Source organism: Apodemus sylvaticus, chromosome 6 (genome assembly GCF_947179515.1).
Source record: "Apodemus sylvaticus chromosome 6, mApoSyl1.1, whole genome shotgun sequence".
Lineage (NCBI taxonomy): Eukaryota > Metazoa > Chordata > Mammalia > Rodentia > Muridae > Apodemus > Apodemus sylvaticus.
The window spans coordinates 52,628,436-52,649,578 of record NC_067477.1 but is presented as its reverse complement, the minus strand read 5'-3'; the positions used below and the strand labels follow the sequence as shown (position 1 = coordinate 52,649,578).

Genomic DNA, 21,143 nt, shown 5'->3' with positions numbered 1-21,143 from the left:
AAATGTTGTCCTTTTGTAAGAGTTGCCTTGGTCATGGTGTCTCTTTACAGCAGTGAAATCCTAACTAAGACAGTAACAAAAATTAAAGACACTATTTAGTTCATTGTTGCAATTTACTATACCAGATCTATCCACATATTTTCATAAATATTAATGATTTGCTGAAAAAGTATTTAATGGGTTGAATTTGCTGAAAAAGTATTCATGGGTTTGTATCTTTCTACATAAATAATAGGACTGATAGCTTTATGAATATGACTTTCACCTATAAGATTTTCTCAAGTTCAGTAGATTTTTCTCCTTTAGGAATAGAATAGGTATCACAGGTAATTATTATTATGATTATATATAAAAATAAACCTATTCAAACTTAAATATCATTTAATTTTCTTGGTAAAAAAAAATTAACTCAAAATAACATACCTAATTTTACATCACCATGGTCTGTTAATAAGATATTTGCACCCTAAAATGAAAGCACAAATGCTATTAACTAGCAACATACAATTACTTTCAAAACCCAGCAATTTAAATATATTAAGTGAACTTACTTTGATATCTCTATGCATTTTGCCTTTAGTATGCAAATAGGCAAGACCCTAAAGACAAAAAAGAACATACATTAGAAAGACACCATCAAATGGCTGCTTGAGTGACTGTATAAGAAGAACTAGACTTCCTGTTTGCCATAGCATTCTGTCTGGCCTCCCGAAAACCACTGTTTTATGTATTTTGCTGACTTTCTTATATTCTTTTGAGTGGTATGGTGACTGCTACTCTCTGTTAGGCCATTTTGACCAAATCCAGAAGTTGATCAGCTTGATGGGACTTTAACATTGGAACAGATTGGGGACGCCATTGTTTATATGGCTTTGTTTCATATACAGGGAACTAGAATCATAAAACCAGCTGGAGTCATAGTTACCAGGTCTGATTCAATGATCGAAGAGTATATGTAAATACTATGCCATTTTATGTAAAACACGAATAGCTACAGATATGTATTCTTGAAGGACCTGGAGACAATCCCTGTGGACACAAAGGATGACCACATGGACAGAGGGGAATTCACCTGCACTTGTCTCACAGTAAGCTGGGGACAACATGTCTTGAAGCACAAGGAAATGCACTGTATAAACTGACTAGAATTTTTCCTCGATCTGATCAATCTAGGCTCATTTTAAAATAACACCTACATACACATACAGAACATCAATCTCACTTCTAAACAAACTACACAGTCTAGGAAGCACATGAAAGAGGCAACACTCAGTAGGTATCAGCTGTGACCCGTCTCCATGCCTTAAAACAGATAAACAATATTGTTAACACTTATTTTTGCAGTGAGTAATCTTTCAGAGAACTCGAAAAAATCATGTAGAGATGCCACATCTCCAGTGAAGATACACTTAGTATATTAAAGTTCTCCCAGACTCTGGAGGAAAGAAGCATGAGCGTACTTTCTTACGCTGATGGGACTTAGAAAAGGGTGCTCTGCTACCGATGACCTGTATTAATGCTACTCAGAACACCATCTGGCAAGTGCAGTCCCAATTCTCTAGGAACGTTCTGTTCACACCCATAAAACTTGAGGGAAAAGGTTAGACACCTCATTACAACAGACAAGCCTACAGACTCACTCACATTAAACAATGCCCAAGTATGGCTTTCCTCAGTTTTGGTGGCAACTCTTGTCACCCAAGTACCCAACCGCGAGTGACCACTTCAGCATCAAAACAGACGTGTGGCTACTGCACTCTCAATATCTGCCTAAATAACTCCTTGCCAACCACTCACGAGGAAAGCACCAGCTGCACACAAAGCACTGCAGCCAAGCTGGGAGAGCGCTGCCCTTTACACTTTGGCTTTTGGACAGACCCCACTGTATCGTTATTAACTGTGAAACTGCCTTTCTAGCTACTTAAGCAAACCCCATACCTGTAAGGTCTCTCTGCAGACATAGGCTATTTGCAATTCAGATAATGGTCCAGTAACTAGAAAGAAAATAACAACAACAAAAAACATATTGTTATTTGAAGCTAACGTTAAAAACAGTCTACTTATAAAATGATAAAGCAGCATATGATTTCTGCATGTATCCCTGGATGCCTTCTCTTCTGACTAAGAGCAGATAGACAGAATTTCCATAGCATAAGAAATAAAACACACACTGAGAATTTTAAAGTCAATTCTGAAAAAAAGAGGTTTATTCTCAGACAGCTCTGGACAGTGAAATTGTCAAGTACCCATTATGTGTAACAGAGCACGTGGCACAGGCAGGTCCACAGAGAGCCAGGACTGTAAGCTTAGTCCTCACAGTCTCAGGAACAAAGCCAGGAGCATGGCTGTCCCTGTTCATGAATTACTGAGAGGCACAGAGCACTGGAGGAGAATATGCATGCACAGTGCATGTGCACATGTGTACACATGCATGCACAGTGCATGTGCACATGTGCACACATGCATGCACAGTGCATGTGCACACATGCAAAATAGTTGCAACACAAAATAATATAAAAAGTTTAAACTTAGTTAGAAGTAGCCATTTGGAAACTAGTCTAATGGCTTCTTCATACTCCTAGCCTTCAACATTTTCTCTTGTGTGGAGTGAGTGCTGACACTCTGTGAGTACATGCTTTCAGAGTCGAGCTAACCTTTCTAGTGCAAGTCTTTACATGGCTCTCAGAACAGGGAGGCCTGAATCAGAACGTTACCAATGAGCAAAAGTAACCAGATTCTTTCTGGAAAGCAGATCTTCCTCTAACATGAAATATAAAATCCTTATGCAAGTGTCCAACCGGGAGCTTCTAAACAGTGCTTTTGTACACGGGAGGAAGTCGGAGTGCCTGCTGCCTGCTGAAGGTGAGATCCAAACTAGCGCTGATATGACACCTCTGCAGAGAGACACCTCACTGCTTTGCTTAACTTCTGACTGACCACACCTACTCCCAGACATAAAAGCTTGATTCTTAGTAGACTGATGAAAGAGGGATGTAAGAAGTGGTGCCGCTTTATTTTACATGCATGCACACACGCACATGCACACACACACACACACACACACACACCTTTCTGAAATCAGGTCTCATAGCCTCAGCTGGCCTAGAACATGCCACTCTCTGTGTCGATCAGGCTGTAGATCCAATGTACAGACTTTTTTTTTAAAATTTAAATTACTGTGCTTTTTATTATAGTACTTAAAGAAATAATACTCCTTATACTCAACTAAAAACAAATAATAGTCAGGCTTTACTTTTATTTATTTATTTTTTCAAGACAAGGTTTCTTGTGTAGCCTTGAGTGTCCTAGACCTAGCTCTGTAAACCAGGCTGGTCCCAAACTCACAGAGTAACACCTGCCTCTGCCTTCTGAGTGCTGGGATTAACGGAGGAGGCAACCACTGTCCTGCTAACAATTAGGCTTCAATATTGCAAACAGAAATTTCATAAAAATGTCTCAGTAACAAATTTTTAAGCATAAAAAGGGAAGTGGTAAAATTCACCAGCTGTATTCCTCATATTTTCAACAGCTCTCATCTGTAAAAGTAGATAGGTAAAAATTATATCTAAATAAAAACTTTTCATAAGAACCATAATTCTTTATAAAACCTTAGAAAATTATACATATGTGTGTATGAATATATATATATATATAAAGAAAGTAGTTTTCTTTCTTTTTTAAAAACTTCTTACTGAAAACTTTTATATCTTTTGAGTCAGGGTTCTATGTAGCCTAGGCTGGCCCTGAATCATTCCCCTACATAATCAAGGATGACCTTGAACTCCTGGTATTTCTGCCTTTGCCTCCTAAATGTTGGGATTACAGGGTGTACCACCACATAGACTCTCACCAAAGCTCCTAAGAGAGTCTACACCACAATATTTTCTGTACTTGTAATATTCATGTGGCAAACTTAAAAAAGTAGAGACTGAGTAGGCATGACTCTTTTGTTATTTGTTATGGTTGTTTGTTGTGACAAAATTGGGCTACTTTAAAGTTTATAAATGAATGATACAATAATACGCATTTACCATAATTCAAAATTTGACTTCTGAGCTCTGCTTTCTCTCCTTAGAGGCAGTGACTTATGATTTTGGCATCTAATCCTCTCATTTTGTGATACATTTACATTCATGCATATTTATAAAAATAAAAACTCAAGAGCCTAAGCATGATCATTGGTCACATTTTTGAGGAGACATCCTGAGGCAGCACATACCCAGCCCTGTCACACACTGCTGCTCTGCACAGCTAGGTTCCCATCACTGCTCACCTGAGTCTACAGACTTAGATCTTCATGAGCTACAACAGTGGAACAGCACTTTTGTTTTTACATCTTTATGGCTGTTTCAGAAGCCACATTAGTAGACGATGATGACTTTCAAAGTAAAGATTTTAGCATAGAAATGTTTCAGGTACTTTGCATAATTCTGGATGTATTACACATATCTGCAACAGGTCTTATTAAATTAAGAAAAATTTATTTATTTATTTATTTATTGCAAATTTTCGCAGTTCAAGAAGCTGCCAACCACACAAACACTGAAACTGTAGAGGTCCCACAAAAACTATTTCTAAAACAGGTTATGAAGAAAAGCCAAGTTCAACTGAGGAAACTGTCTAAATTACAATACTAAATATTCTTTCTTTTCAAACTCATATTTTAATAAAATTTGTTAAGAGTGATGAACTCCCTCCTGGTAGCTCTGTCCAGTGGACTTCTCTTTATGACACCCTATCAGTAGTTCCCTGCGCACATGCCTTTCTGCTTTCTTGGAAACGACATCTTAGCAGTATTTACGTAATTTATGCAGGGTTTCAGTTTCGGTCCTGACTGGCCCTCAACTCTGGATGTTTTCGACTGAATCCCAGAAGCATCTGGGGTAACAAGAACATACCCCATGCCCAGGTAACAAGTACAAGTTACACTGTACATATCTATGAATAGGTGTTTGTGGATAGGTATCTATGGATCTCTTGGTTTAGGCTCAAACAAAATTAGCTGCATAATCAAGAGCATCAAGAATTACTAGTTCTTAAACCTGTCTCTGGGGACAAGAAAGAATAGTGTTAAAAACTAAATCTACACAACACATTTCCCTTGTTACTGCGAAATGTCAAGTATCAATCATAAAAGGCCGAAGTCGGCTTTATGATGCAGTCAAATTTGCCCTACCGTGATAGATGTCTTGAAGTGATCCGCCACCACAGTACTCCATGCAAATCCACAGTTTCTCCCTACTAATACCAGAGAGAAAGAGAAAGAAATGAGCGTGTAATTCCAGCTACTGAAATGCGTACTCTATAGGCCCATGGCTCTTGCTCCCATAGTGCACTGGGCTTCAGAGTGCTCTGCAGAGAGCAACAGGAAACTGGCAGAGCAATCCTCCCTAGGCACACATAGGAGCACAAGTTCAGACTTCTCTGTGTGAAGGTTAGGATATGATCTGTTATCATCACTCACAACGCGCCATTAAGGCTGTCAGACAAGACATACACAGAGATGCTAATGTTTGCAGAGCAGGGACAATGGCAAGAGAACCCTACCAGATTTAGAATTTCAGACAATGCTTTAAAATGCACACATATGGTGGAATTTACATAAGAGGAAGGGAGAAAGGTAGAGAAGAAAAACTGAAAAACAGATCAAACAATGATGCTCTTATATTTTACCTGAGATAGCTCCCAAAGTAGGCTACGATGTTGCAATGTTTACATTCTTTAACCATAAATATCTCTTGCTGAATCAAAGAAAAATCATCACCTGAAAAACAAAATAAGTTGGTCAGCATGCTACTCCAAATATGAAGAAATATGAGGCTTGTGGTGAGAATTTTGGTTTCTCTAAAAGACAAAGGAATATTATGGGAATATGTTTTCATTTTAATCCCATGTGTGGGATATGGGGCTGCTTTGGACTGTCCACAGCCGCTGACTATGATTTGCCCCATGCTCTAGCAGGGTGTGATTTTGCCAGCTGCAGACAGTTTCTGTGATTGGGTGATGTTTGTAATCCTGTAAGGGGTTTATAAAGGCTAGGGCTCCTAGGGCAGTGGTAGTGGTAGTTGGTGGTTGGTTTTTGTTTGTTAAGTAGTCATGCACAAAGAAATGAGAAGAAATTAGATATTATGACAATGAAGATCAAACTTGTCCCAAGGAGAACTTAACACCCCTGATCAGCAGAAGGCAGTCTACCCCTTTCACCCCCCATCCTTTTCTCTCTCCGACCTAGTGTTAGGGGCTGAAAGGAAGAAAAAGGGTGGAGAAGGGTGGGAGAAAGAGGAACCCACAAAGGAGCCAAAGACCAGCTACAAAAGACTGTATTTTGCAGCTGTTGGAGTGAATGTTACAGTGTTATCTGTTGTGCCTATTAGATATTTGTATAGTTTAACTCTTAAGTTTCTTTGAATATTTACATAATATACATTATATAGCCTAATGTATGCTAGGATAGTACTACCACTGAGCTATAATCTCTTCGTGAGTGACCTATACACTAATGAAAGTAGGGTAATGAAGCCACCCACATCTTTTACTTGACCAGGAAGAGGGGAGGGGGTAGTGAGAATTTGTGCGCATGCCTGTAGAGTTAGTTCCAAGGTCAATGTTGGTGTCTTCCTCCATCACTTTCCACTTTATTTTTGAATGGGATCTCTCAATGAACCCGAGCTTGCTGACTATGCAACATTATCTTGTGAGTCCCAGGGTTACTCCTGTCTCTGTCTCCAGGCCTGGGTCAAGGCACACCACCAGCAGAAGCTTTTCACATGGATGCTAGGGGGTTCAAACTCAGACACCTACTCATGAACAATTTGCCCACTGAGCCGTCTTCCCAGCCCCAATTTCACCCACTAACACTCTCTTTGAACCACAATGTCCCTTTATACACAACAGTATTTGTTTTATAAAATTAGGTTCAACATTCAATACACATCTATTTACAATTATAACTCCAGGTTGGACTGTTCCATTTGCATGCACACACCACACTGTTAAATCTAGATTTCATGTAATAACAACAGTGATGTTTACATTATTAGTTCTGGCTTATTTTGCCTCAGTGTTTGCATTTTTAAAAAATTACATTTGAGAAGGAGGGAGGGAGGGGGGGGAGGGAGGGAGAGAGGGGGAGAGGGGGAGAGAGAGAGAGAGAGAGAGAGAGAGAGAGAGAGAGAGAATGTTTACACTTACACACATGCAGAGATGAGAAAACAACTTTGTGGGATCAGTTCTCTCCTTCCACCGTGTGGGTTCCAGGGACTGAGCTCTGGTCATCAGGCTGGCGGCAAGTGTGCTCAACCATCTCCTGGCGCAGGGTCAACATTTACTGACTAGGTCCCTCAACTAGCTGGTCAGTCTTATTCTAGTTTAGTCTTCTCCAATTTCTTTCTCAACGTGCTCAGTGCTGGTGCATAGGAAAGGCACTGGGCTTGTATGCTGGGTTTTGCAGGATGCAGGCTACTTCGACTCCAGTAGAAGCGACTTTTAAGTTGTGCTCTCAAGTTGAGTTTCATTGGATCCAGGCCATATTAAGGATGAAACCAATTAGCCAAGAACCACAGGAATCCTTAGGTCTGGTTCTAGCAGCCTTCTCATTCCCACCTGAATATCCTACAAGTGCTTTGACTTTAAATGTGCGCTATGGTTCCAAGCTCTCCTAAGCCAGCTTCTTGCCCTGACTATTTCGTTTATGTTTTTCACTTTAAAGAATGTCATTAGCCACCGACCAGTCACCCCCAGCCCTCCTAAGACGATGCCCTTCTCTTCAGCATGAGCTACTGTCTGTGTCAAATCACCTGGCTGCTGAAGGAATCTGGGCAGACCACAGGCCCAGCACAGGACCACTTTGGCCTCTTGAAAAGTTGAACTGTGAGAAATGAGTCTGTTTTCAGTTATTAGAGTCTCAGTAAAGATGGGATCTAGAATCAAGCCATGCAGCTGAGTAAGTCCTATGCTCCCTGGATAAGCCTTCAGTGTGTTCTCCCTGATTCTGATGAGGGCAGCTGCTGGCAGCACCAAAGTGGAACAGAGAAAGCTGGGAGTCACTGAAGCCACTTGATGGTCACCTGGCCTCTTTAAGTCTTGGGGTTGGAGAATTTAGCCTGAAATCCCAGGAAAAGAGCGCTTATGTCAGCAGAAGGATCAGTGAGGGACGGAAGCTCTCCACACTCGTGAAAGACACTGGGACCAGACACAACTGGGGTAAGTAAATGACTAAAAGCTACAACCAGGCTGAGTCACTTTTAATAACAGCATATTTTAATATTTCCATTAGATATGTATTACTGAAAGCAAGTCTTTCCACTTATTATTTTACCAAACATCAACAGGTTTATGCTTTTAAGGTCTATTGTGTATATATCTACTTTGTTGCCCACAAGTTAAAATTATTACCTGATGCTTCTGAATTACACAGAAAGCAACTAAACTGTGTCTATCCTCTAGAGGAACCAATAATGGGATGATCACTTTTTAATAATAAAAACGTTTCATGTTTCAGTCTATATTATTGTATCAACATTAATGTAAATTTTCTGTCAATACAGAGAAACAGTAAGGATGAAATAAAGATACTCATAAATTTATCAACTAGATACACATTGACCATTAGCATTTTGATGTTCGCTCCAACTTCTATAAGCATGCCATTATGTGGCTCCTCCTACCATGTCTGTGAATGGGAACTATATTCCATAGCTTAACAGACATTTTCAGCCAATAGTAAGTACTGTTCACATCATTAAAAATCACTTTAAAAATTCCCAAAATGCAAAGGAACAAGGTAATAATATGTTCACAGATGACATGACCTCAAGATTCTACTAAAATTCTGCCAGAACTAGGGACGCCACCCACAGCACAGACAGCTAGTATTTCTACACTGGAGCAAGGAACCACCAGGAAACAATTGCATTTACAATAGCACCCAAAATAATAATAACCTGGGAATAACCTAGGTGAAAGATGTGCACACTGAGAACCAGAAAACATCACAGGACAAAGACCCAAACACAAGGAATCGCTCCACACTCCACACCACTTACTTAACGTAATCCCCACAAAAATCCCAACAGAATGTTTTCAGAAAAACAAAACTACTGAGATTTTAAGGAATCCTCAACAACCAAAGCAATCTTTAAAAAGAACTAAACTGGAAGACTCAGTGTTTCCAATTCCATAACGTACTGAACACTACAATAACCAAAATAGTTCACTACCACCATAAAGACAGACATATAGGCAAAAGGAACAGAACCCAGAAATAAGCCCTCAGTGTATGCGGCCAAGGATAATTTACTTAAACATCAGTGCTGGTAAGTTGCATACACACATGTAAAAGAATGAAACTTAACAAAAGAATGAAACAGACCCAAGTGCACAAACATGAACTAAAGACCTAAATGATCAGAATTCATGACTCCGAGAAGAAACCCTAGTAAAAGACTTAGCACAATGGATTTTGGAATTTGCCAAGTATGATACCAAAGCACAGAGAACCAAAGTGAAAGAAGACAAGAATCCATCAAACTTTAAGAATTCATGTTCCCAGGTATCCCTCAACAGAAGAATGGATGCAAAAAATGTGGGATATATACACAATGGAGTACTATTCAGCCATTAGAAACAATGAATTCATGAAATTCATAGACAAATGGATGGAGCTGGAGAACATCATACTAAGTGAGGTAACCCAGACTCAAAAGGTGAATCATGGTATGCACTCACTAATAAGTGGATATTAACCTAGAAACCTGGAATACCCAAAACATAATCCACACATCAAATGAGATACAAGAAGAATGGAGGAGTGGCCCCTGGTTCTGAAAAGACTCAGTGTAGCAGTATTGGGCAAAACCAGAACAGGGAAGTGGGAAGGGGTGGATGGGAGAACAGGGGGAGGGAAGGGGGCTTATGTGACTTTCGGAGAGTGGGGGGGCCAGAAAAGGGGAAATCATTTTGAAATGTAAATAAAAAATACATTGAATAAAAAAAAGAAAGAAAAAAAAAGAATTCATGTTCCTCAAAGGGCCCTGTCAACAGACTAAGCAGTCTGTAGACTGGATAAATGTATGTGAAAAAGATGTATTCAGTAAGAGGTTAATAGCCATAATATATAAGAACCTCCTAAAACTCTAACATTACCAATAAAATAACCTCATCAACTAGCAAGCAACAGACAACAAATAATAATCACAGGAAATTCAAAACATTAATCAGAGAAACAAAACTGAAAATTGTGGAGAAATATCACCTAAGTCCACAAGGATGGGCTGCTTTTTTTTTTTTAAGTAACAGTTGGGATGTAGAGAAGATGGAGCCCTGGTGCATTGAGGCTGGGATCATAAAATGATGCTTTACTACAGCAAGGTAGCTCCTTAAAATTTAAAAATACAAATAGAACTACTACATGATCCAGTTATCTATCTAGTAGAAAATGTCTAAATATGCATCCAAAGAATGCACCTGAAGTCTCAAAGCCATCCATGCAAGCCCGCGGCACGGCAATGCTAGTCATAGGAGACGAGGGGCAGCAACCATTCATAGTGACAAGGTGGGACACACAATTAGGTGTCTATATACAGTGGGGACGAGCAGCCGGAAAGGGAGTCCAGGGCTGAGGAGATGGCTCAGTTTGGTAAAGTACTTTCTGAGTTCAAGCCCCAGTATCTAGGTAAAATGCTGAGCCTGAGGTGCAGGCCTGTAATCCCACTACTAGGGAGGTGGACACTGCCTGGGGCTGACCCTGGGGCTGGCTGCCCGACAAGTTAGCAACCAAGAGTCCTGGGCTCCAGTGAGACCCAGTCTCAGAAAATAAGGTAAATGGATCCTGAAGAACAACATTCAGTTAGAATATGCTCCACCCATGGGAAGTAGCACTATCACGAGGTGTGGCCTTACTGAAAGTGGTGCAGCCTTGTTAGAGGAAGTGTGTCAATGGGGAGACGGGATTTGAGGCTATGCTGGCTGCCTTCAGATTAAGATGTACAACTCTCGGTTCCTCCAGCAACTTTACCTGGATGCTGCCATGCTTCCTGCCATGATGATGACAGACTGAACCTCTGAACCCGTAAGCCAGCCCCGATTATATGTTTGTCTTTAGAAGAGTTGCCTTGGTTATGGTGTCTGTTCACAGCAACGACACCCTAACTAAGACGCCCCGAGCTTGAACTCCCTGTAACCTGCGCACTGTAAACGTGTAATCCTTTAGCTTCCTTAGCTTAGAAAACCTCTTAGGTTTTAAAGTTACTAATCGATAATCTGGCATTGAACATCAACTTAGAATCTGGCATTGCAAGTCATGATTTTTATTATAAAGAAACAAAAAATAACTTTTATTTGCGTTCAAAGCCAAACTGGGAAACAGAGTGCCTTAAGAATACAAGACATAGGATTACCTATGCTTTAAGTGGCACAAAAAATTCTATTTCACCTTTACTCATTTTCTATTACTTAAAGTCAATAAAAAGCCACTTTTGTGAGTGAGCATATGTACATGTGCATGTGTGTGAGTCCATGCATCCACGCATGTGCACTCGTGAGTCCATGCACCCACGGGAGGTGGAGGATGCTCATGCCCCACTCTGTCGTTCTTCACCTTACTTCTTGGCAGTGGGGTTTCTCACAGTGGGCAGCAAGCCCTAAGGAACCTTCTGTACCCATCTCCACAGTGCTGGGGTTACAGGTTTGACATGTAGGCGTTTTAGCTAGAAACTTTTAAAAAACAAATTTAGAAAAGATTTACTCTGTGTATATGGGAGTGTGCAGGTACCCAGGAAGGCCAGAAGAAGCTGTTAGATGCCCGATTAGATGTTAGGATTTCTACTGATGTGACAATACCATGACCGGAAGCAACCTTGGGAGGAAGGGTACAGAACTCTCATCCACCACTAAGGGAAGGCAGGGCAGGAACCTAAGGCAGGATGACGGATATGGAAGCAGAGGTCGCGGAGGAATGCTGCTTACTGCTTTCTCCCCCTGGCTGCTTCTTATACACTACAAGACTACTTGCCAATGGATGGCACTGCCAGTCAGAGCTGGGCCCTTCCATATCATCAATCAATAAATTGCTCCACAAGATCGCCTGCAGGTTACTCTTAGGGAGGCATTTTCTCACAGCACCCGCCCAGTTCAGAATGGAAGCATGCGAACGACGAGGAGAGGGCTACAAACATCTACGCTGTAGAGTTTTACAGCTGGAAAGGATAGGCTGAGCAGTCAGGAGGCCACACTGCTCTCCCAGAGGATCTAATGCCTTATTCTGTAATCTGTGGGCACCCGACACATGCACACACACTTACACACAGAGGATACATATAAAAATCTTTTGAAAATGGAAACTGTGGGCCTGGGGAGCTAGCTCAGTAAGAGTATTTGTGGCACAAGAATAGGGCCTGAGTTTTCATTCCCAGAACCCACATCAAAAAGCAGACGTGGTTACGCACATGCTTCTAGCCACGGTGCTGGGTGCAGGGCAGACAGGGGCTGGAGCCAGCTTATCTCCAGATTCACTCAGACCCTGTCTCATGGGAATAGGGAAAGAATTAGGGTGGGTACCTCCATGTACACATGTGTACACACACAATAAAAAAGATAAAACTGTTTAGTTCTCTCTTTTTCTTAAAGGTTTTTAAATAGAGTTCAGGAAGCAAGAATGTGGCACTTAGCTAGCGCAGCTGGCGGTCTTGTTCAAAGCACAGCTTTCCCCCATCCTGGCCTCCCCTCTTACACTCCCCTCTTACACTTCCAGGAAACAGAATTTCCTGGTAGCAGAACTAAAACAAAACAAAACAAACCTATTGAAATATATTAGCATATTCCTACTTATTTAGAAAACTTTAAGGAAATACACTTAACTTTTTATTGTAAAATACTGGATTACTTCATGAATATTCCTAACTGCATTAAAAAACAAAACAAGATAAAACAATAACAACAACAAAAACCCAAACAAATGAACAAACAAAAGTATATCACACTAATTATCTAGGACAATGACTTTCTTTTTTTTTTTTTTTTTTTTTTGGATTTGCTTTTTTCAAGACAGGGTTTCTCTGTATAGTCCTGGCTGTCCTGGAACTCACTCTGTAGACCAGGCTGGCCTCGAACTCAAAAATCCACCTGCCTCTGCCTCCCAGAGTACTGGGATTACAGGCGTACGCCACCACCGCCCAGCCCAGCGGACAATGACTTTCTTAAAATCCATCTTTAGAACCAGATATAGTGGTAACTAGCTTTAATCCCAGCATGCCAGAAGGAGAGGTAGGAGGATCAGCCTCATCTACAAAGCAAGTTCCAGGACAGCTGGAGCTACACAGAGAAACCTGTCTTAAAAGCTAAAAATAAATAAATAATAAAAAATCAAATCCATCCTTGGAAGCAAGATTCACAACACTTAACATACCACAAACTGCCTATTTTAAAGAATATCCTTGCCAGGTATGGTGGCACACACCTTTAACCCCAGCACCTAAGAGGCAGGAGGATCTCTGCATTCATGGCCACTCTGGTGTACATAGTACAGTCAGTACTACATGATAAAACTGAATAAATAATGTAAATAAAATAAAATAAAGAATAAATAAAGATTCTGTAGAGCCAGGTGCAGAAATTCACTGATAACTCTAGCTCTCAGGAGATGGAGGTGGGAGACCTGGGCCACACACCAAGTCTGGACTCATGGGACTTTGTATCAACAACATACCGCGACTAATGAAGACAGAACAGGAGAGAAGAAAGAGAAAGGTTTTCTGGGTTTTTTGTTCCTGGTTTCACTGCTGGCCACTCAACCAGCCATGGAGCTGTGGAGCCAGTATCAGGCTCAGCTAAGCACTCAGCATAAGACAGGAAGTCATGGCAAGCACACACCGCTGTCATAGCAGCCTAGTTTTCTAGAGCATTTCTGAGGCCTGACCAAAGGACAGAAAATCACAGTTTAAAGCTCACAACAGTGGCACCAGCATTTCAGTGGTGATCACAGCAGCCAAACTCTGTCTCCTGCCAGTGTGTGTAAGGTGGTGGCTTTATTGGTTAATCCAGACTCTACTATAAGAATGAGATAGAAAGAGTCAAACCATTCCTGAAAAGAATCATTTTTCTGTATATTAAAAAGACAAGAAAAACATAGGGCCACAGAAAGACAGCTGATTCCACTTCTGTGGCCAATAAACTACTTTCTGCGTTTACCTTCGTCCTTAAGGCTTACTTTAGCCTGGTTGTAAGTATTAGGAAGAACCAAAAATGCAATCTGTTTCAGGAAAATATTCACTTAAATGTTATAATATTAAACTGCCATGGGCAAATCAGAAAGGCTATAACAAAATTTAAGACTCTAAATTATCCTAAATCCTATTTTTATCTATGAAGGAAAAGTTATTATTAAGTTTCCAGATGGCATTTCATTTACTTAATGATAAAACAAAACAAACCCTCTTTTTTTTATGGTCTACCAGACACAGGCTCCTTCTGGTCATACTGGCAAGTAATTACCTTTCTTTCCATGTCTAACATAATTCTAAAGCAGTTCATCTGCTAAGTCAATACAAGGAAAGATTTTTGTATTATACTGGCACCAGTGCAATTTATTGAGTTGCTAAATACAGCTAAGAATTCAATTTTGAAATAATGCTGTCTAGAGAATCTTTTTTTAAAAATACCTGAACTGAATCCTAGGAAAATTCATTACCATGTCACTGTGCTTGCGTTAACATTCCCAGAGTCTGTTACAAAAGCACAGGACCCACTATGGACGTTGGCTTCCTGGACAATGCTGAAAGAAAAACACCAGTCCCACTCCAAAGTCATCATGGACAAAACATAGCTACAGGATGCGCAACCATGAGCATCCTATGAGAGGGATCCTAGACGGCAGTGCTTCCCATACAGAATGAAAGGAGAAAATGAAACAGGGACACCACAGCAGCAAAGAAAGAAAATAATGACGGCACTGAGGAGAACAGAAGCAAGTCGGAATGGCGAAGGAGCCAGATAAGCCGCTGACGCACGGCGGACAAAAGTACACTTACAGCAAGACGAAAAGGCGCCAGGCCTGGGGAGACAGCTGAGGCAGAGGAGGCAGAGGAGGTGGGCACTGTGAGTAACTGGCCCTATTTTTTTAGAGAATTATTCCTTCCCTGCCTACCTGCCTGTCTCCTTTCTTCCCTCCTTCAGTCTCTCCCTCTCCCTTTCCCCAGCCCCCCTCTCTGCGCGTGTCTGTGGCAGCCAGGAGAGGGTGACAGATCCCCTGAAAGTGGAGTTAACAGGTGGGTGTGAGCTGCACTGTATGGGTGCTGGGAACTGAACTCTTGGGCTCTGTGAAAGAGCGGTATGAACTCTTAACTCCTGAGTCATTTCTCCAGCCTGGAACTGGCATTCTTTTATTATTATCATTATTTACTTTTTTTTTTCTTCGAGACAGGGTTTCTCTGTGTAGCCCTGGCTGTCCTGGAACTGACAGGCAGATCTCTGAGTTCAAGACGAGCCTGGTCCAGGACAGCTTGGACAACACAGAGAAACACTGTCTCAAAAGACCGAAACACCACCACCACCACCACCACCACCACCAAAACAACAAAATACATATAATAAAAAGGGAGAGAAGAAAAGAGAGAAAGGAAGGAAGACTCCCTCTATGCAGGCTAGAAAAATACCAGAAGCTGAGTGCAAAATTAAGGACACACTGAGGACACACAGATGTGGAGAGTTACTAAGCTCAAAATGCAGGCAACATCCAAAAATCAGGAACAACAACAACAACCACCACCACCCAGCAGAGGGCAGGCAGAGCAGGTGACAGGTAATCACCTACCTAGGAAAACTGAGAAGCATGGTGGGATGCCCAAGGACACTCAGAGCTCTGTCAGCTGTCACGTAGCTGAGAGAAGTTCCAGTCAGGATCTGATATTGACAGTGGAGCAGAAGCCAGGGGCCTCGATCCTGACCAATGACTCATTGCAATGAAGATTTGCAAGCAAAGATGTGTGGACAAAAGGGCATGCTATATGATACATGGCAGCTTCCACAGTGAGATTTCTGTTTTAAAACTTATTCTTTTTTGGTGGGGGATTGCAAGGGCAGAGGGCAATATGGAAGGATGGGGGTGCATGATGTGAAATTCACAAAGAATCAATAAAAAGTTTTACAAAATGGTCAAATATTGAGGAGCTAGCTCACTGGGTGAACTGTCTGTGACACAAGCCTAGGGTCCTGAGTTCAGATTCCCAGAACCCTGACAAGGCCCAGTGTGGTAAATGTACCCACAACTCCAGTGCTACAGCGAGATGGAAGGCGGGAGCTAGGGAGACCTTTAGTATATGTGGTAGTGAACAGACCACCCCATCTCCAACAAGGCGGACGGTGAAGACAGGGACCCAAGATTGCCCTCTGACCTACTCAGACACACACAGACACTGGCAAAGACACACACACTCACGTACACATTTACACATATTAACAAAATGGTGAAACACTAGTGTTACATCATCAGTATTTACTGAAATCTGTTTCCTTTGTGAAGGAGAGTTAAATACTACTTACTCTTTATGAGTGATCTCTAATAGGAAACCGATGGGTTTTACAAAACAAGGAAGTGAGAGCTCCAACCTTTCAAAGAGGCTTAATTTATTACCACATTTAACCACTAAGCTAAACAGTATTGTACCTGATACAGTTCTTTTTCTTGCTGTGCATACGTGTGTGAGTATGCATGTACGTAGGCAGAGATTAATAGTGGGTATCCTTTCTGATGGCTTGTTACTTCATCCATTGAGGCAGGGTCTCTCATTTGAACTTAGAGTTTAGCGATTTGGCTAGTCTAGCTAGCCAGCTTGCTCTGGGATCCCGTCTCTGTCTCACTAGTGCTGGAATCACAGAAAGGCCTCCACACCCACCGAACATTTGAGGGTGCGGGAGAACCAAACACTAGTCCTTATATTTGCCGGGCAAGTAATTTACCCAGTGAGGAAGCGCCTTAGCTTTGATCTTGTCCTTTACTGAATCATTTTCTACACTATCCATAACATGTAGTTCACTGATAAATGAGACCTTATGGTTCTTAGAATGTACTTACTAAGGTGAATTATAATCAAAAGTAAGCCATGTACAAGTAAATCAGTCAGTACAGGCCCTATGCTCTTCCCGTGGGCAGCAAAGGGATAAATAAATATCTGTGCTTCCTCTTGGAGCCCAGCCCGGGCCCTACACACAACATGAGAGGCTGACTCAAACGACTCCTCCAGGGAGGTCTGCTCCCAGTCCCAGCTATTAGTTGGTAAGCCTATACTTATCACATGGAATAGTAAAAGAATTCTAAAATATCACAATTTGTTATTGTGTCAAGAAAAGGTATGGTGTCATATCAGAAAACGATTTAAAACTCTTCCAAAATATGTTATTTCCAAGTATCATCTGTCTATTGAAATAATACATATGATGATCCAAAAATGTATTTGAAATATGAAGGCCACTCAGATTAAGAATCCCTCCTGATTATAACCATGCACTACTATGCATGCCTCACTCTATAAACCAGGGAACGAGCGACTACCAAATACCCTCCTCCCTGGTCCCAAACCCCTGCTCCTGTTGGCAGACACTTTCAGAACTGCCAGGGTTTATGTGGTCTTTGTTTTTAAAACATGTATCTTAGTGTGTTTTAAAATAATCTTCTGAAACGTGAAGTGCTGATCAAATAACCACTGAGCTGAGATCTGATTTATGAAAACTAAACCAATCAGGGATAGCTTAGCTACAGAATATCATTATTTTAAATAGTAACTGACTTTTCTTTTACAAAGTCACTGACTCTTTCCTAATTAAAGTTTTAAATTCATATTTATTAGTAAACTTTGTTCTTCCCATTTTATACATTTATGTAAGCTGTGCAGCCTGGCCACTTTCTCCCCCACCCCTCCCACTCCCCTGCCACTCCCAGCAGCCCTGCCTCCTGCATATAGTCTTCCTCCCATTTACTAGTTCTAGTTTTATTCAGTGTCTCCCAGAGTGTAATTAGGGCTGTGTAAGTTTTAAATTGCATTTTAAAAAGTTATTAATTGATTTACTTTTGAGTGTTCTGTGTGCATACATGGTGCATACCAGAAGAGGGCATCAGATCCCATTACAGATGGTTATGAGCCACCATGTGGTTGTTGGGAACTGAACTCAGGTCCTCTGGAAGAGCAGCCAGTGATCTTCAAATGCTGAGCCATCTCTCCAGGACCTAACTGTACTTTTGTTAAAGCTACAGATGAAGTTAAAATGTTCACTATAATTGCAATAGAAAATTACTTTGTCACTGTGAGTCAATGCAACTTAAAACTTTTGAACATCTACATTTCAAATTAAATTTCCTTTAGCAACAAAACTGCCACATCAATTGTGACTCTCTTACAATTTAATGCATGGTGTAATTTAATATGATCATTTTGGAAATATTCTATTGACTTGAAAGAACACATAAAGACTTATTTTACGAAGAAGGGGAAAAAAGGAAAGAAATACAGAATATTCATGTCTTACAACTGTATAAAACTGATAAAAATGTATAAAGTATTTTAATACATACCCTCAGAAGGTAGGGCTTAATCCCTAGCAACATACATACATACACACTACATAAATACATACCAGGCTCCAATTTGATGATTTTTACTGCAGCTAATTCTCCTGTATGTACATTTCTGGCCTAAAAATGAAAATAGAAAAATTTGAGTTTGTTAGTTGTATAATATTATTAGGTACTATGTTAATAAACTGCCTACCAACTATGCTTTTAACAAAACAAAACCTCGCTCTTTATTTACAGTAAAATGAATATACTCATTTTTCTATTAAAAAATATAGAAAAGACACAGAAATCTTTTTAAAAATAACTTTAGTCCCATCTCTTTTAGTATAGTTCCTACAATATTTTTTCTTTATATGGGGTTTATTTTCTCAGTAAAAGGAAAGAAAAAAAGCATAGCTCAATCGGGGAAATAAATCAAGCATTCTATTGTATAATACAGTGATTGTGGGAAATTATGCCCTATATATCAACAGATAAATGACAAATGCTTCCAGTGACAGACAGGCTTACCACGACCTACGCATATACAGTACATCCACCTGCCAGTCCTAACCTCATAAATATATAACATTGTCATGTATCAGCTTAAATAATGAACAACTGAGCTGGCACCACAGCACCAGCCTGCAGCCCTGACTGTGAGGAAACGTGGATCACTTGAACTCAGGGTCTGAGACCAGGCTGACAGCATGGAGTAATAAGCATAAAGGAATAAACAAATACAATTTCCATTTGGCCAAAATCACAAAACCGAAACCTTCACGCTCATTTTATATTATAACCACAGGTCACTAAATAAAAAATAAACCTGAATTTAGATATCTAAATTCCCAGAAAAAGCCATCTTTCCTATGCTTACCCCTCCTGCCTATACATGTGACTGTGTATGCCTGTGTGTAATGGAAGATGATCCCATTACCATCTTCTACAACATTTGCAATGCTGCCATCTTCCACCTATACAATACAGTACATAACTTACTATGGCTGTCTATGTAGGATTTTAACATTCTGTAATTACTAACAAAGGAATAGCTGTACCACAGCTTTATATCTATCCATAGCTTTGACGACATACAAATCCTCAGAAGGAAAAAAAAAATCACTATTTTATTATGGTCATGGTCAAACTATAATTAGTGCTACAACAAACATCCTGGCAAGTATTTTAGCATGTATCAACTTATCAATAAAGTAACCTAGACATAGATTCTCAGCTTAAATGGTATGTGGACTTAAAATATCTGTGCTCGCACATTATTCTAAAAACTGTGTGACACATAAAAATACACTTTGTTCTTAAATGTGGTATGGAATATAACATATACACTGATTTGAAAAACCTGAATTTGTACTCTGATCACCTTGATGGTGTGTGCATTCTACCAAGATCTAGTATAGATACAATTTTTTATTGCTTTAAAAATAATATACTTCCACCTGCTATATATAATCTTAAATGGCTATTCTAAAATAGTCCATTTGTAGTTCCTACTATCACAGATATTGTACATCCTTATTGATTCTATATACCTTTTCATTATTTAAATTATTTCTTCCAAATGGTTTCTAACATAATAGAATTTCAGTAAAAGCTTATGAACACCTAAAGCTTTTCACACAAACTGTTAAAACAGCATAAAAACATTTTTATCATTAATATCAGATCTCATTTTCACTGTGACCAGTTGTATTCTACATGTGGAAATTAAATCCAATTACTGATAACCTTTTTGTTTTTGTATTAGATTTAAATGTCAATTTTTGGCATAAAAATAAGTAGTACTCCATCAAAGAGGCAGGGATGACTTTGGTAATTTGCTGGGTTGAGTAAGTCGCACCAGAGAAAGGAGACAAAGAAAGGGGACACAAGAAACAAAGGTGCAGGAGACAGTCAGAGGAGCCATCTCCAGAAAGACCCGGAGGCTGAGAGAGCGGAGAGCACAACCAAGACCGTCAACCACGGAAGTTCCGACGACGACACACGATGAGCTCACAGCCCCCCTGAGGCGGACTAAGAACAGTCTTTAATCCCCATCTGCAGTCACGGCTCCTCAAACCATGGACACATTTAGGAAAGACAGCAACAGGGAAGTTTCACAGCCTTTACACTCTCTTTTTTGACCTTGAATAAAACATCTACCCATTAACTTCAGGTCTTGTGGCTCTTGCTACAGTTCAGCATTTTAATCTGTCCTGGTTGTAGGAAGACAGGCTTGTCTATACTGAGCTGAGCTGTCCACATGCTAGTGAGACAGTACAGAAAACGGCAATAAGCAGAGTTAATGAACTCCTGTGATTTACTCAGTGGATTATAATGTGTTTTAGAACAAAGATTCCACAATGATGATGGTTATTACACCTGTATTGCTGTATGGTTTTCAGAATCTTTCACGAGATATTTAATTCAACTAATTTAATTATGAAAAGATTCAGCTCAGAAAGTCAAATAGCTGATCACCAGGCGATGAGGTTCCTGTCAGAGTGTCCTCCTTCCCTTTTCACCTCTAACAGGTACTTGGTAAAGTACTTAATGGTTTAACGCTGACAACTTTTATTGAAAAAAAATCCACTAACATAAT

The 21,143-nt window shown here is 40.2% G+C and overlaps 1 protein-coding gene across 2 annotated transcripts in view; it reads right to left on the bottom strand.

Moving 5' to 3' along the window:
- Map4k5 (mitogen-activated protein kinase kinase kinase kinase 5) overlaps positions 1-21,143 on the bottom strand; it is an 88,303-nt gene that overhangs the window by 50,447 nt on the left and 16,713 nt on the right. For both annotated transcript variants that reach the window (XM_052185725.1, XM_052185727.1), the window contains exons 2-7: positions 18,622-18,679; positions 5,674-5,764; positions 5,177-5,241; positions 1,939-1,994; positions 552-599; positions 424-466 (exon numbers count right to left, since the gene is read on the bottom strand). In XM_052185725.1, coding sequence (XP_052041685.1) covers positions 424-466; positions 552-599; positions 1,939-1,994; positions 5,177-5,241; positions 5,674-5,764; positions 18,622-18,679 — 361 coding nt within the window. The remainder of the gene's footprint in view (positions 1-423; positions 467-551; positions 600-1,938; positions 1,995-5,176; positions 5,242-5,673; positions 5,765-18,621; positions 18,680-21,143) is intronic.